At 48.0% G+C, this 13,839-nt stretch overlaps 1 protein-coding gene across 7 annotated transcripts in view; it reads right to left on the bottom strand.

Annotated features, from left to right (window-relative positions):
- The window catches only part of KLHL32 (kelch like family member 32), a 218,633-nt gene that overhangs the window by 967 nt on the left and 203,827 nt on the right, over positions 1-13,839 (bottom strand). For all 7 annotated transcript variants that reach the window (XM_060190744.1, XM_060190743.1, XM_060190742.1 and 4 more), the window contains 2 exons: positions 13,425-13,617; positions 11,377-11,471 (listed from right to left, as the gene is read on the bottom strand). In XM_060190744.1, the coding sequence (XP_060046727.1) occupies positions 11,377-11,471; positions 13,425-13,617 (288 nt within the window). The remainder of the gene's footprint in view (positions 1-11,376; positions 11,472-13,424; positions 13,618-13,839) is intronic.

Raw genomic sequence — 13,839 nt, forward strand, 5'->3', positions numbered from 1 at the left:
TACTCCCCCTCTCTTCCTCCGAAAATGCAAATACCTCTCAGCTTCGTTCTGAAAACGGGTGGCTCCAGCTTACTTCATAGCACAGAGCTCAGCAGCAGACTCAAAAGCAATCAGTGGAGTGTGGGGGGAATAGCTGCCAGTTGTCCGCCTTCAGTCCACAGACCCATTTCCTTCCTCCAGTGGGAAAGAAACTCGGTTCGCCTGTGCCTACCGCCACCTCGTGAAGTCTGGCTAGGATCTTACCTCTAGACCAACATCTCTCTCGGGGAAAGCTACTTATCAAACCCAGCAGGCTCTTTGCAGCCCTGAGTCACCATCTCTCGTGATCTGACCGTCCTTTAACCTCATTTAAAACCTCTCCTCCCTTGGATGCCGTGACTTAGAGATGGGAAGCCGCTGTGAATGGAGGTGATGTGGACACAGACATTACTGGCACGCTTGGGCAGCTGTCCTCTCAGAGCTGCTCAGAATCCACGGTGGCCAGAGCAGAGGCCCCCTCTGCCTACACCCTTTAATTCTTTTTATAACTTGCCACGATTTCACTGATCCAGGCTGGCTCCCCCCGCACCCCCCCCCTCAATAGCAAAGGGAACAGAAGGAGACAGGAAAAGACAGCAGGCAGGGCACCAAACCAGACCCCCAGGGACATGGAGACCAGGTCTGGGCGAGGCTCACGCCCCTGGCAAGGCAGGTGCACTGAGCCTGATGACCAGCCTGGCAGGGGGGCCCTGGCCCAGCAGGTGTGTCTGTAGAGATGGGCCTACTGTCACCTGCAGGGGACTCTTCCTAAATAGCCTTGAACATATATTCTCGCACACGTCCCCTCCTCTGTCACCTAGCTGGGTCTTTCTTGAGCGATGTTTTGCCTCCAGGGTCATCGCTACACTACAAATCCACTGTTCCTGTGGCCGTTGTTTTTGTTGTTTGTTTTGTCCAATTCTTTGGATGGGACAGAGAGAAACGGAGAGAGGAGAGGAGACAGAGGGGGAGAGAAAGACAGACACCTGCAGACCTGCTTCACCGCCTGGGAAGTGACTCCCCTGCAGGTGGGGAGCCAGGGGCTCGAACCGGGATCCTTACACGGGTCCCTCGCTTTGCGCCACATGCGCTTAACCCGCTGCGCCACCGCCCGACCCCCTGGGATTGTTTTTAATGGCACTTGGTTGTAGAGGTTAGGGAGTCTAAGGTGGTCATTTTTTAATACAATATTGACTTAGCACAATGTCTGACAAAAGGCAGACGCAAGCTGACATACTACGTGATTGTCTCCTAACACAATGGCATTTAACAACAAATATAAATAGCAAAATGCACCCTTATCTGCTTACCCCAGCTTCAACCACCTGGATGCTTTCAGAAACGGGGCTCTTCATCATCATTATTTTATTGGTGGTTTAGTAATGATGAACAAGATTGTAAGATAACAAGGGTCCCATTGCAAACAGTTCCCATCACCAGAGTTCCATGTCCCCTCCCCTCCACTGGAAGCTCCCCTAAGAGTTTTCAAACTCCTGTCCTTACCGCCACAACTTTCTCTGAGAAAGGAGTAACAGAAAAAAGTCTCAGTGTGTTCCTCTGTAAGGCAGGGAGAATACAAACATCTGTTGATATGATTGCTTTAAAAAATAAGTAAAATGCCTTGCTTCGCATAGTTCTCTACAGAAAGTGAGCAGTGCACTGCTAGGATGTTTGTGGTTTATTGACACATTTCCTATGACACTGCTGTCTGCTTGCGGAGAAGCCTGCTGTCTCGCTGTTCTGGCTCTGCTCCTCTCCTGGTATCAGAGTTTTGCAATGGCTCTGCTGATGTTCACTTCCGCTGATCATTGGCGAAGTCTAACTCTCCATACTGCTGGGTCTTGTTCACAGCCATCTATCTGCTCAGTTCCCGCACTGTTTGTTCCCTGATACAAACTGAGCAGTGAATCGTAATTTATAGAACCATCTTCTCTGCTTTTTGTAAAGGACAGCTTTTATCTTGTCCACATGGAATGGTTAACTCTAGTAACCTAGGAACTGTTGATTTCTGAATGTACTCAAGGTAACTGCATGACTATTTGATGGGAATGCCACAGTAAAATTTCAGCATTAATTAGATAGTTTAGCATGACAATACCACGCTATTTTTCATATTGGTTTAAATTAAAAGCCACCCTGAAAAAATTACTGATATTTAATTATTAAGCTCTTAACTGTGACGGTGTGTGACTTCAGATGAAAGAGGTTTCCTTTAGATTTAGAGACTTGAGTTTGCAAAGAAGGAAATCACCCCCCAAAGTAGACCTACTAACTTTTTCCAAAATGGAGACCCCAAGTCTCATCTGCTCTATTCTTATCTTTAGGTGCCTGATTATTAAGCAATTTGTTCTGCTTTATATCTTAATGCTTTTTCAGCCACCAAGTTGCAGATGATGCCATCCTGCCCTCCCTGGGCAGACGCCCTCACCCATGTGTCCTGGAGCCTCCCCTCCCCAGAGCCCTGCCCCACTAGGGACAGACAGACACAGGCTGGGGGTGTGGATCCACCTGCCAACACCCATGTCCAGCAGAGAAGCAATGACAGAAGCCAGACCTCCCACCTCCTGCTCCCCATAGAGAATCTGGGTCCAGGCTCCCAGAGGGATAAAGAACAGGGAAGCTTCCAGTGGAGGGGACGGAACAGGGAGCTCTGGTGGTGGGAACTGTGTGAAACTGTACCCCTCTTATCCTACAGTCTTATCGATCATTATTAAATCAATAAATTTTTTTTAAAGAAGGAAATCAGTAAGGACTAGAAGAAAAGTTCAGACTTTCACCTCAAACAGGCTTTGAACTGTCACTACCCATTCAGAATATCCCACGAGGGGGCCGGGCGGGGGCGCAGCGGGTTAAGCGCACGTGGCACAAAGCACAAGGACCGGCGTTAGGATCCCGGTTCGAGCCCCGGCTCCCCACCTGCAGGGGAGTCGCTTCACAGGCGGTGAAGCAGGTCTGCAGGTGTCTGTCTTTCTCTCCCCCTCTCTGTCTTCCCCTCCTCTCTCCATTTCTCTCTGTCCTATCCAACAACAACAACATCAATAACATCAATAATAACCACAAACTATAAAAAAAACAACAAGGGCAACAAAACAGAAAAAATATGGCCTCCAGGAGCAGTGGATTCATGGTGCAGGCACCGAGCCCCAGCAGTTACCCTGGAGGACATATATTCCATTAAATGATAATTACAAGCTTGATTTATTCTTTCTTGTCCATGTACCCCTTGTACCACATCTACTGTTCAACTAGATGGAGAGAGTTGCCCATTTTCCCCCTTTACATTTCTTTTTTTTTCTCTTTGTGCACTTTTTAAAAATATATTTATTTTATTTATTCTTTTGTTGCCCTTGTTGTGACTGATGTTGTCATTGTTGGATAGGACAGAGAGAAATGGAGAGAGGAGGAGAAGACAGAGAGGGGGAGGAGAAGACAGAGAGGAGAGAAAGACAGACACCTTCAGATCTGCTTCACCGCCTGTGAAGCGACTCCCCTGCAGGTGGGGAGCCGGGGGCTCGAACCGGGATCTTCACTCCAGTCCTTGTGCTTTGCGCCATGTGCACTTAACCGGCTGCACTACTGTCCGGCTCCCTTTACATTTCTTTTAAAAGTGTATTTATTTAGGACACCGGGCAGTGGTACACCCAGTTAGGCACACACAGGTCCTGTACAAGGATGTAGGAGCCCCCAGTTCCCCACCAGCAGGGAGGTCATTTCAAAAGTGGTGAAGCAGGCCTACTGGTGTCTAAATTTCTCTCTCCCTCTCCTCTCTCAATTTCTCTCTGTCCTGTCCAATAAAATGGGAGGTGGGGAACAGCTTCCAGGAGCAGTGGATTCATAGTGCAGGCACTGAGCCCCAGTGATAACCCTGGAAGCAAAAAAATTAAAAAAATTAAGTTTTTTACTTCATGAGAAAGATATTAGAAGAGGCTAGAGTCCATTCCGGCTTAGACAGTGCTGGGTAGAGAGCCCAGTCCCATGCATCCAAGCTCTGCACTCCGCCAATAAGCCACACTGCTGACCATGTTGCTTATTTGTTTACACTTCTATCAAAAAATTCAACATCAAGTTGGCAAGTATTTTTCCATCCTGTAAAAACAGGGGGGAATGCCCGTTGAATCTTTGATGATTATTACAGTACATGTGGAAAACAGAGTTTGAATCTGCTGAGATAACTCACTGGGTAGTGTTGGGAAATTGTGAGGAGCCTCACAAAGCACCCTGTATTCCTGATACTATCTATCTACATAATCATTGTTTTGCCTGAAAGATCCCCACCCATTCCATTCCTTTCATCTATCTTCTTTCTACCCTCGAGACCCTCCCTGCCTGCAGGGTAATATTAATCCTACCAGTTAAAACCCTCGCAACAGTTGCTAAGGAAGTTTCTACCTTCCCAGCATGATTTTGCCTTTCTCCGCCCCTTTCCTAGCCATTTCCATTTCCAAATTGCCACTTCCGGGTCTACCATTTAAAAAGCCTGGCCTCTCTGATCAATAAAGACATTGCATTGTCTCGCCACCACGAGTCTGTTCCTGAGTCATCTCCCTCGTGTCACTGAGTGAGTAGCAGCCCAGGCTGGCTCCAGTTGAATTTTCTCTACTACAGACAGTACACAAGGGAAGAGGCACCCCCATGCTAGCCCAGCAGTGTAGCACGCTGCTTTGCCGTGCACACAGCCCTGCTGCATGCCCAGCCCCTGTGCAGGAAGGAAGCTCTGGTAGTGCGGTGTCCCTCCCCCACCCCCTCTGCACCTTTGTAGAAAAGGAGGAGAAAGTGAAGAAGGAGGAGGGATCTTTTCATAATTTCCCCAGCTAGGTAATGTTAAGGACTGTGAATTGGGATACAGAGAACGTGGCCTTGCTTACAGAGGCAGGCTTGCTTAGGCCGCACACAGCCAGTAAGTGGTGGCGGTAGTATTTGATCTCAAAGATGTAGCCCAGGTTTCACACCATCTATAGTATCCCCTGCCCAACTCAAGGCATGTTTACAAGGAAAAAATAGCAGCTGAGGTCATCGAGAGAGAGCTTCAGTCTGACTCTCTTGGCCAACAGAGACTGCCTAGGCAAAGCAGCTGGAATTTATTTTTTCCATGAGAAGGGGAAGGAAGCACTGGCAGCCTGTCTCCCAAACGCTCCCTGCAGGCTGGCAGAAAGAAGGTGTCAGGAGCCGGGAGCCGGAGGTGCTAGTTGGGCAGCATACCCTGCACCCAGGGGAGTGCTCACAGGAGGAGTGGCGGTGAGGCCGCAGCAGGGGCTGAGCGAGTGCACACTTGGGTGTCTGCTCCCCACCCACACCCCAGGCTGGACCCTCGGCCAGGCCTGGACTTCCACACCCAGAGCAGAGATAGGAGCACCTGCACATTCCCCAGGAAGACAGAGTTTAAGAGTCTCCTGAGTACTGCTAGAAAACCCAGATCTTAATGCTTTTAAAACATATTTATTTATTTTCCATTTTGTTGCCCTTGTTTTACTGTTGTTGTGGTTATTGTTGTTGTTATTGATGTCGTTGTTGGACAGGACAGAGAGAAATGGAGAGAGTTGGGGAAGACAGAGAGGGGGAGAGAAAGACAGACACCTGCAGACCTGCTTCACCGCCTGGGAAGCGACTCCCCTGCAGGTGGGGAGCCGGGGACTCGAACCGGGATCCTTGCGCTGGTCCTTGCGCTTTGCGCCACCTGCGCTTAACCCGCTGCGCTACCGCCCAACTCCCCTTAATTCTTTTTTACTTTTTTAAACAGGACAGAGAGAAATTAAGAGGAGAGAGAGACAGACAGAGAGACAGCTGCACCACAGCTTCCTGGACTCTTCCCGGTGAGAGTCCAGGAAGGGCATTCTGATCAGACATGTTATTGGCTGCTGTTTTCAAGGGTAAAAAAAGAAAAGAAAAGAAAAAGACATTAGTTCTTCTACATGTTAACAGACCAACCTCTGAGCGAGTGAAGTTTGACCTTTGTTGATCATAGTCAGTCATGCCCTTAGGAGTCCTGGATTACACACTTGTGACATACAAAGCTAAACATCATTTCTTAACATACAAACTATTTTTTTCTGCCATTCTCCTGTGCTTCCCAACCTGCTGACTTGCACTTTTGAATTTCCATTAGTCATCATTTTCTCATAATGACTATTCTACGCATTATCTTGCCAGAGCAATTAAGCAAGAAAAAAAAATAAACCATCCAAATTAGACAGAAAGGAGGAGGGAGGAAGGGAAGGAGGGAGGGTAGAGAAGACAAAGGAAGCGGGGAAGGAAGGAAGGAAGGAGAGAGAAGGCAAGAGACGCCTCACGATTTGCAGACAGCACACTATCTGTAGACACCCTAAAGTCTCTACCTACAGATTTCTATAGTTCACACCAAATAAAGTCACTAAAATTTCAGTATGCGAAATCAAAACACAAAAGTCTGTTGTGTTTCCATACTATCAGAGAAATTCAGAAAACAGTTGCACTGACAATCGTATAACGAAGAATAAAAAGTAAAGAACAAAGCTAAATGCCCGATTAAGATGACTGCCAGAGAAACTGGGGGTTCATATAGCTGATGGGACACTCTTCTGCAGTCAAAAAACAATGAAATTAAAGGAGAAAAACAATAAATGCCAGGAGGTAAAATATCTGACAGTAAAAATGATCAGCATAGGAGGTCAGAGAACGAGGCAAATACAGAGACGTCTGGGGGTCGGGCCGTGGTGCACCGGCTAAGCGCACACAGCACCAAGTGCAAGGACCCGGGTCGGGCCGTGGTGCACCGGCTAAGCACACACAGCACCAAGTGCAAGGACCCGGGTCGGGCCGTGGTGCACCAGGCTAAGCGCACACAGCACCAAGTGCAAGACCCGGATTGGAGCCCCAGCTCCCCACTGCAGGGAGACGCTTCCCAAGCAGTGAGGCAGGGCTTCAAGTGTCTCCCTGTCTCTCTCCCTCTCTGTCTCCCCTCCCTCTCTCATTTCTCTCAGTCCTACCCAATAAAAGGGGGGGAATGGCTGCCAGCAGCAGTGAATTTGCAGTGCTGGTACTAAGCCCCAGCAACAACCCTGGAGGCAAAATTAAATCAATCAATCAATCAATCAATAAGTGGAAGTAATGCCGGTCCCTCTAGATATTGAAAATAAAGCTACAGCGTGAGACATCAAGCCCACTTCTGGGCATGTATGTCAAGGGAGCAAAGGCACTATTTCAAGAGAGGCAGCTGAGCCCCCACAGCAGCTGGTGCTTTACTTGCTTACAACAGCGGAGACACAGAAACAGCCCAAGCGCCCACCCAGTGAACGGTTATGAAGGGACGAACTTCAGGGCACTCGTGAAATGAGACAGGACAGTACAGAAAGCACGGGCATGTGCACATCATCTGACTGTGCAGAAAGCACGGGCATGTGCACATCCTCTGACGGTACAGAAAGCACGGGCATGTGCACATCCTCTGTCTGTGCAGAAAGCACGGGCATGTGCACATCCTCTGACTGTACAGAAAGCACGGGCATGTGCACATCCTGACGGTACAGAAAGCATGGGCATGTGCACATCCTCTGACTGTGCAGAAAGCACGGGCATGTGCACATCCTCTGACTGTGCAGAAAGCACGGGCATGTGCACATCCTCTGACTGTGCAGAAAGCACGGGCATGTGCACATCCTCTGACTGTGCAGAAAGCACGGGCATGTGCACATCCTCTGACTGTGCAGAAAGCACGGGCATGTGCACATCCTCTGACTGTGCAGAAAGCACGGGCATGTGCACATCCTCTGACTGTGCAGAAAGCACGGGCATGTGCACATCCTCTGACTGTGCAGAAAGCACGGGCATGTGCACATCCTCTGACTGTGCAGAAAGCACGGGCATGTGCACATCCTCTGACTGTGCAGAAAGCACGGGCATGTGCACATCCTCTGACTGTACAGAAAGCACGGGCATGTGCACATCCTCTGACTGTGCAGAAAGCACGGGCATGTGCACATCCTCTGACTGTGCAGAAAGCACGGGCATGTGCACATCCTCTGACTGTGCAGAAAGCACGGGCATGTGCACATCCTCTGACTGTGCAGAAAGCACGGGCATGTGCACATCCTCTGACTGTGCAGAAAGCACGGGCATGTGCACATCCTCTGACTGTGCAGAAAGCACGGGCATGTGCACATCCTCTGACTGTGCAGAAAGCACGGGCATGTGCACATCCTCTGACTGTGCAGAAAGCACGGGCATGTGCACATCCTCTGACTGTGCAGAAAGCACGGGCATGTGCACATCCTCTGACTGTGCAGAAAGCACGGGCATGTGCACATCCTCTGACTGTACAGAAAGCACGGGCATGTGCACATCCTCTGACTGTGCAGAAAGCACGGGCATGTGCACATCCTCTGACTGTGCAGAAAGCACGGGCATGTGCACATCCTCTGACTGTGCAGAAAGCACGGGCATGTGCACATCCTCTGACTGTACAGAAAGCAACGGGCATGTGCACATCCTCTGACTGTGCAGAAAGCACGGGCATGTGCACATCCTCTGACTGTGCAGAAAGCACGGGCATGTGCACATCCTCTGACTGTGCAGAAAAGCACGGGCATGTGCACATCATCTGACTGTGCAGAAAGCACGGGCATGTGCACATCCTCTGACTGTGCAGAAAGCACGGGCATGTGCACATCCTCTGACTGTGCAGAAAGCACGGGCATGTGCACATCCTCTGACTGTGCAGAAAGCACGGGCATGTGCACATCCTCTGACTGTGCAGAAAGCACGGGCATGTGCACCATCCTCTGACTGTGCAGAAAGCACGGGCATGTGCACATCCTCTGACTGTGCAGAAAGCACAGGCATGTGCACATCATGTGACTGTACAGAAAGCACGGGCATGTGCACATCCTCTGACTGTACAGAAAGCACGGGCATGTGCACATCCTCTGACTGTACAGAAAGCACGGGCATGTGCACATCATGTGACTGTACAGAAAGCACGGGCATGTGCACATCCTCTGACTGTACAGAAAGCACGGGCATGTGCACATCATGACTGTGCAGAAAGCACGGGCATGTGCACATCATCGTGACTGTGCACATCATCTGTTAGTTTCTCATTGCCAGATCTTCACTGTTCTGGGCCAAGTTTTCAGCCAGGGCAAGCGAGACAACACGAAATATACTACTGTACTTACATTTTTTCTTAAGAGAGGGATTTGGGAGGTAGCGCAGCGGGTTAAGCACATGCGCAAAGCGGGAGGACCGGTATAAGGATCTTGGTTCAAGCCCCCGGCTCCCCACCTGCAGGGGGGTCACTTCACAGGTGGTGAAGCAGGTCTGCAGGTGTCCTGTCTTTCTCTCCCCCTCTCTCTCTGTCTTCCCCTCCTCTCTCCATTTCTATCTGTACCATCCAACAACGACATTAATCACAACAACAATAATAACTACAACAACAATAAAAAGACAACAAGGGCAATAAAAGGGAAATAAATAAATAAAATTTTTTTAAAATCTAAAAAAATTTTTTTTTTCTTAAGAGAATTTTTAAAAGTCTTATCATAAGAAAGAAAACTTCTGGATGGGGGTAAATAGCATAATGGTTATGCAAAGACAATTTCCTCCCTGAGGCTCCAAAATCCAATCCCCTGCAGCACCATAAACAGAGCTGAACAGTGCTCTAGTGAAGAAAAGAAAGAGACTTTTACAGCTGGATAATGTAATGAATGTCAACTAAACTTACTGTTAGGATGAGCACTATATGCACACAGGTAAAATCATACTGTACACTTTAATACATTCTTAAACAACAATCATATCTCAGTGAAACTGGGAAAATACATCCTAATTGTGGCAAACAGAACTCAGCATTAGGACAAATTTGCTAATCACATCATTTCAGCCTGTTTACTGGGCGCCGTGCTGTGCCACTTCCAGCAGATGCAAGTGTCCCCATGCCCAAGAAGCCTGGTTCAAGTTCCTGGCTCCCAACTGCAGTGTGTGTGTGTGTGGGGGGGGGGGGGGGAGTTTCACAAGTGGTGAGGAAGTGTTGCAGTTATCTCTCCTTCTCTGTCTCTTCCTTTCTCTGTCTTTAATAAAAAAGGTTGTTGCTGGAAGCAGTGGGACCATTGTGTAGGCAACAATTCCTACAATAACTTAGCTGGTCAAAAAATAAATAAATAAAATAAATAAACCAACACTGATTTACCAATGTAGATGCAATAGTTATACATAGCAAAAAAAAAAAAAAAAATCCAACAGGAAACACTGGCAAGTCAAATCAAAAAAGAAGAAAAAGAACCATATTAAGTATATAAAGGGGATTATAACTAACCATAGCACAACTGAAAACTTAGATATAAATGTTTCTTGAATAAATATATTTTCATTAAAAGGTGTGATTAAAGGAGAAGTTAAAATTTTGAATTTCTCTGTAATTCTTAAAGATATTCAAGCGGGTGCTAAATCCTTCCCACAAGTGTGAGGTTAGATAAGATCTGGAGATAATTGGAAAAGTCGGGGTTAATATATATATAAGTATTATATATATTACATATTATATAGAGAGAAATCTATTTTACAACATATGTAAAATAAAAAACAACTATGGTGAGAATTTTTTAAAAAACAAAGCAAAGAACAATGATATGTAAACACACACACACACTGACACACAGTCACTGAACCAGCAACATGCCCACCCTGGGCTGCTCACATGTTCCAGGACAACCCTCTGGGGTTGAAGGCTACGAGTCTCGAATCTTCTGCTAGGAAAGAACACTGGAGGTGGCGTTCACAGACCTGAACTACACTATCGTGTAGAAAATAAAGCAGTTAGGGGCCAGGTGGTAGCGCATGTGGTTAAGCGCACACACGCCACAGTGCACCAGGACCCAGGTTTGAGCCCCCGGTCCCCACCTGCAGGGGGAAAGCTTCACGAGTGATGAAGCAGGGCTGCAGGTGTCTCTCTGTCTCTCTCCCTCTCTAGCTCCCCTTCCCCTCTCAGTTTTTGTCTCTATCCAATAATAAGTTAAAAACAAATAAAATATTTTGTAAAATAAAATAAATAAAACAATTGAATGTGGCATGAGTATTAAGTCTGGGGATCATGAAAGTACTGCTAGCAAATACTAGATTGTTTTGGCTTATGAGGAAGGGAAAATAGCCCATGTTCCTCATTTCTAGAACCGGCCGCGTAGGCCATCAAAGCCTCGTCTGTCTCCAACAGCAATAACTCATTTACGCGGCATCACTTCTACTCGGCAGGGTATCTAATGGCTCAGTGAGTTCCACGAAGAGAACCAAGAGCCCTTTGTGCAGGTAGATATTTCTCCCTTCAGAAAGAACACACCCAAAGTTTGATGGCTGGGTAACAAGCAGACTTCAAAAGGGACTTCCACCACTTACCTGGATGCAAGCCAGAGGCTCATTTGTCCAAATCGAATATCCACCAACTAAATATATCCTCTCGCTATGGACGGCGACTCCAGATTCATTCTGGCCTGAAGTGAAGAGATTTAAGAAGAAAGGAGAAACAATAAACAATAAATCCACTTCCCGGCATGTCTTAATAACCCATTTGCCACCAGAGGGTATGATACCTCCCCCTTGGCACACTTGACTTTCCATGAGATTTTTACAGCAACTAGTCACTGCCTCCCCATGCTCAGAGGGAAGGCTCTGCTTCAAAGAATGGGTCCATGTCAGGTCAGAGCCAGGCCAAGACACGGATTCAAAGTCAGTGAATCGAGCATCAAAAAAAAAAAAGAATATTCTAAATCAAAAAGCAAAAGAGCATGTTTATAAATGGAGCTCAGTGCAGAGTAACATAACCTCTCACACTGGCTGTCTCCCATCACCCCCAGCAGCCGTGAAGGACTGAGCGCCACTCCGCACAGGGCTTCTCCCCTGCCCAGGCCCCACCAGCCCCAGATCTGAGTTTGTGACTCTCCTGTTAGAGCAGCCTGTGGATTCAAAGCAAACTTGGTGAACTACTCCACACTTGGTGGGTTCATGAAAACAACGTGTCTGGAGGTCGCACAGTGGTGCACCGGGTCAAACACACATAGTGCCATGTGCAAGGACTGGCTGGCATAAGGATCCCGGTTCGAGCCCCCGGCTCCCCACCTGCAGGGGAGTCACTTCACAGGTGGTGAAGCAGGTCTGCAGGTGTCTGTCTGTCTCTCCCCCCCTCTGTCTTCCCCTCCTCTCTCCATTTCTCTCTGTCTTATCCAACAGCAGCAGCTACAACAATGGAAAAAATGGCCTCCAGGAGCAGTGGATTCATAGTGCAGGCACCAAGCCTCAGCGATAACCCTGGAGGCAAAAACAAAAACAAACAAACAAACAAAAAAAAACAAGTTGTCCTACTGCTCTAACTTAACATTTAGAGATACACTAAAGGTATTTAAACTATCAAGTCTGGCAACTTCTTGACTATCTGCTCCCCTTCCTTCCTTTCTCCCTCCCTCCCTCTCCCTCTCTCTTTCCTTTTTTCCCCACAAGTATTATCACTGAACTCAGTATGGCTGTTTTCTTTCTTCTTTTCTCTCTCCCTCTCTCTCTCTCTCTCTTTCTTTCTTTCTATTTTTACTTGACAGAACAGAGAGAAATCCAGATGGTACAGGAGACAGAGAGGGAGAGAAAGAGAGACAGAGAGGGAGAGAAAGAGAGAGACAGACAGAGAGGGAGAGAAAGAGAGACAGAGAGGGAGAGAAATAGAGACAGAGAGGGAGAGACAGAGAGACAGAGGGAGAGAAAGAGAGACAGAGAGGGAGAGACAGAGAGACAGAGAGGGAGAGAAAGAGAGACAGAGAGGGAGAGACAGAGAGACAGAGAGGGAGAGAAAGAGAGACAGAGAGGGAGAGAGAGAGACAGAGAGGGAGAGAGAGACAGAGAGGGAGAGAGAGAGAGAGGGAGAGAAAGAGAGACAGAGAGGGAGAGAGAGAGACAGAGAGGGAGAGAAAGAGAGACAGAGAGGGAGAGAGAGACAGAGAGGGAGAGAAAGAGAGACAGAGAGGGAGAGAAAGACAGAGAAGAAGAGAAAGAGAGACAGAGAGGGAGAGAAAGAGAGAGAGAGACAGAGAGGGAGAGACAGAGAGACAGAGAGGGAGAGAGAGAGAGACAGCTGAACACTTGCTTCACCAAGCCTGAGGTGCCCTCCCTGCAGGTGGAGGGCAAGGGTTCGAACCTGGGTCCCTGAGCATGGTGATATATACACTTAACCAGGTGCACCACCACCCAGCCCCCTGAGTTTATTTTTTGATATTTATTTATTGGACAGAGAGAAATTAAGAGAGAGAGAGAGAGAGATAGATATACCTGCAGCCCTACTCTATCACTCATGAAGCTTCCTCCACTGCAGGTGGGGACCAGGGGTTCAGAGGTCCTTGGACAGGGAACATCTGGGCACAGGGAACATCTGGGCTTTCCTTCACTTCATCCAAGATCCTTACCAGTCAGCAGGTGGAAGTCGCAGCGCGTCCACTGGTCAGTGTCTATGTTGTAAGAGTCTATGTGCCGCACTAGGACCCGGTCATTGTTACAGTCCAGGTCGTTGCCTCCAAGGACATAAAGCTTCCTCTGAACAGCCGCCATGGAGTGGTAGACTCTCCTCTGCAGCATGGGGCTGCGGCTTATCCACTTATTCTGAAAGAAAGAAAGAAAGAAAGAAAGAAAGAAAGAAAGAAAGAAAGAAAGAAAGAAAGAAAGAAAGAAAAAGGCACTCAGGTGACCCTATCCAGAGAAGATGCTCACTGTTGCAAACACGGGAAACTCAGGGTGGGGTGAGCGCAGCGTGTGAGCGCCGTGTGGTTCGGCTGCTTTTAGCAGAGCGCGGATTTTAGCCTGAGAGCTGGCGCAGGGACATCA

Source organism: Erinaceus europaeus, chromosome 4 (genome assembly GCF_950295315.1).
Source record: "Erinaceus europaeus chromosome 4, mEriEur2.1, whole genome shotgun sequence".
Classification (NCBI taxonomy): Eukaryota; Metazoa; Chordata; class Mammalia; order Eulipotyphla; family Erinaceidae; genus Erinaceus; species Erinaceus europaeus.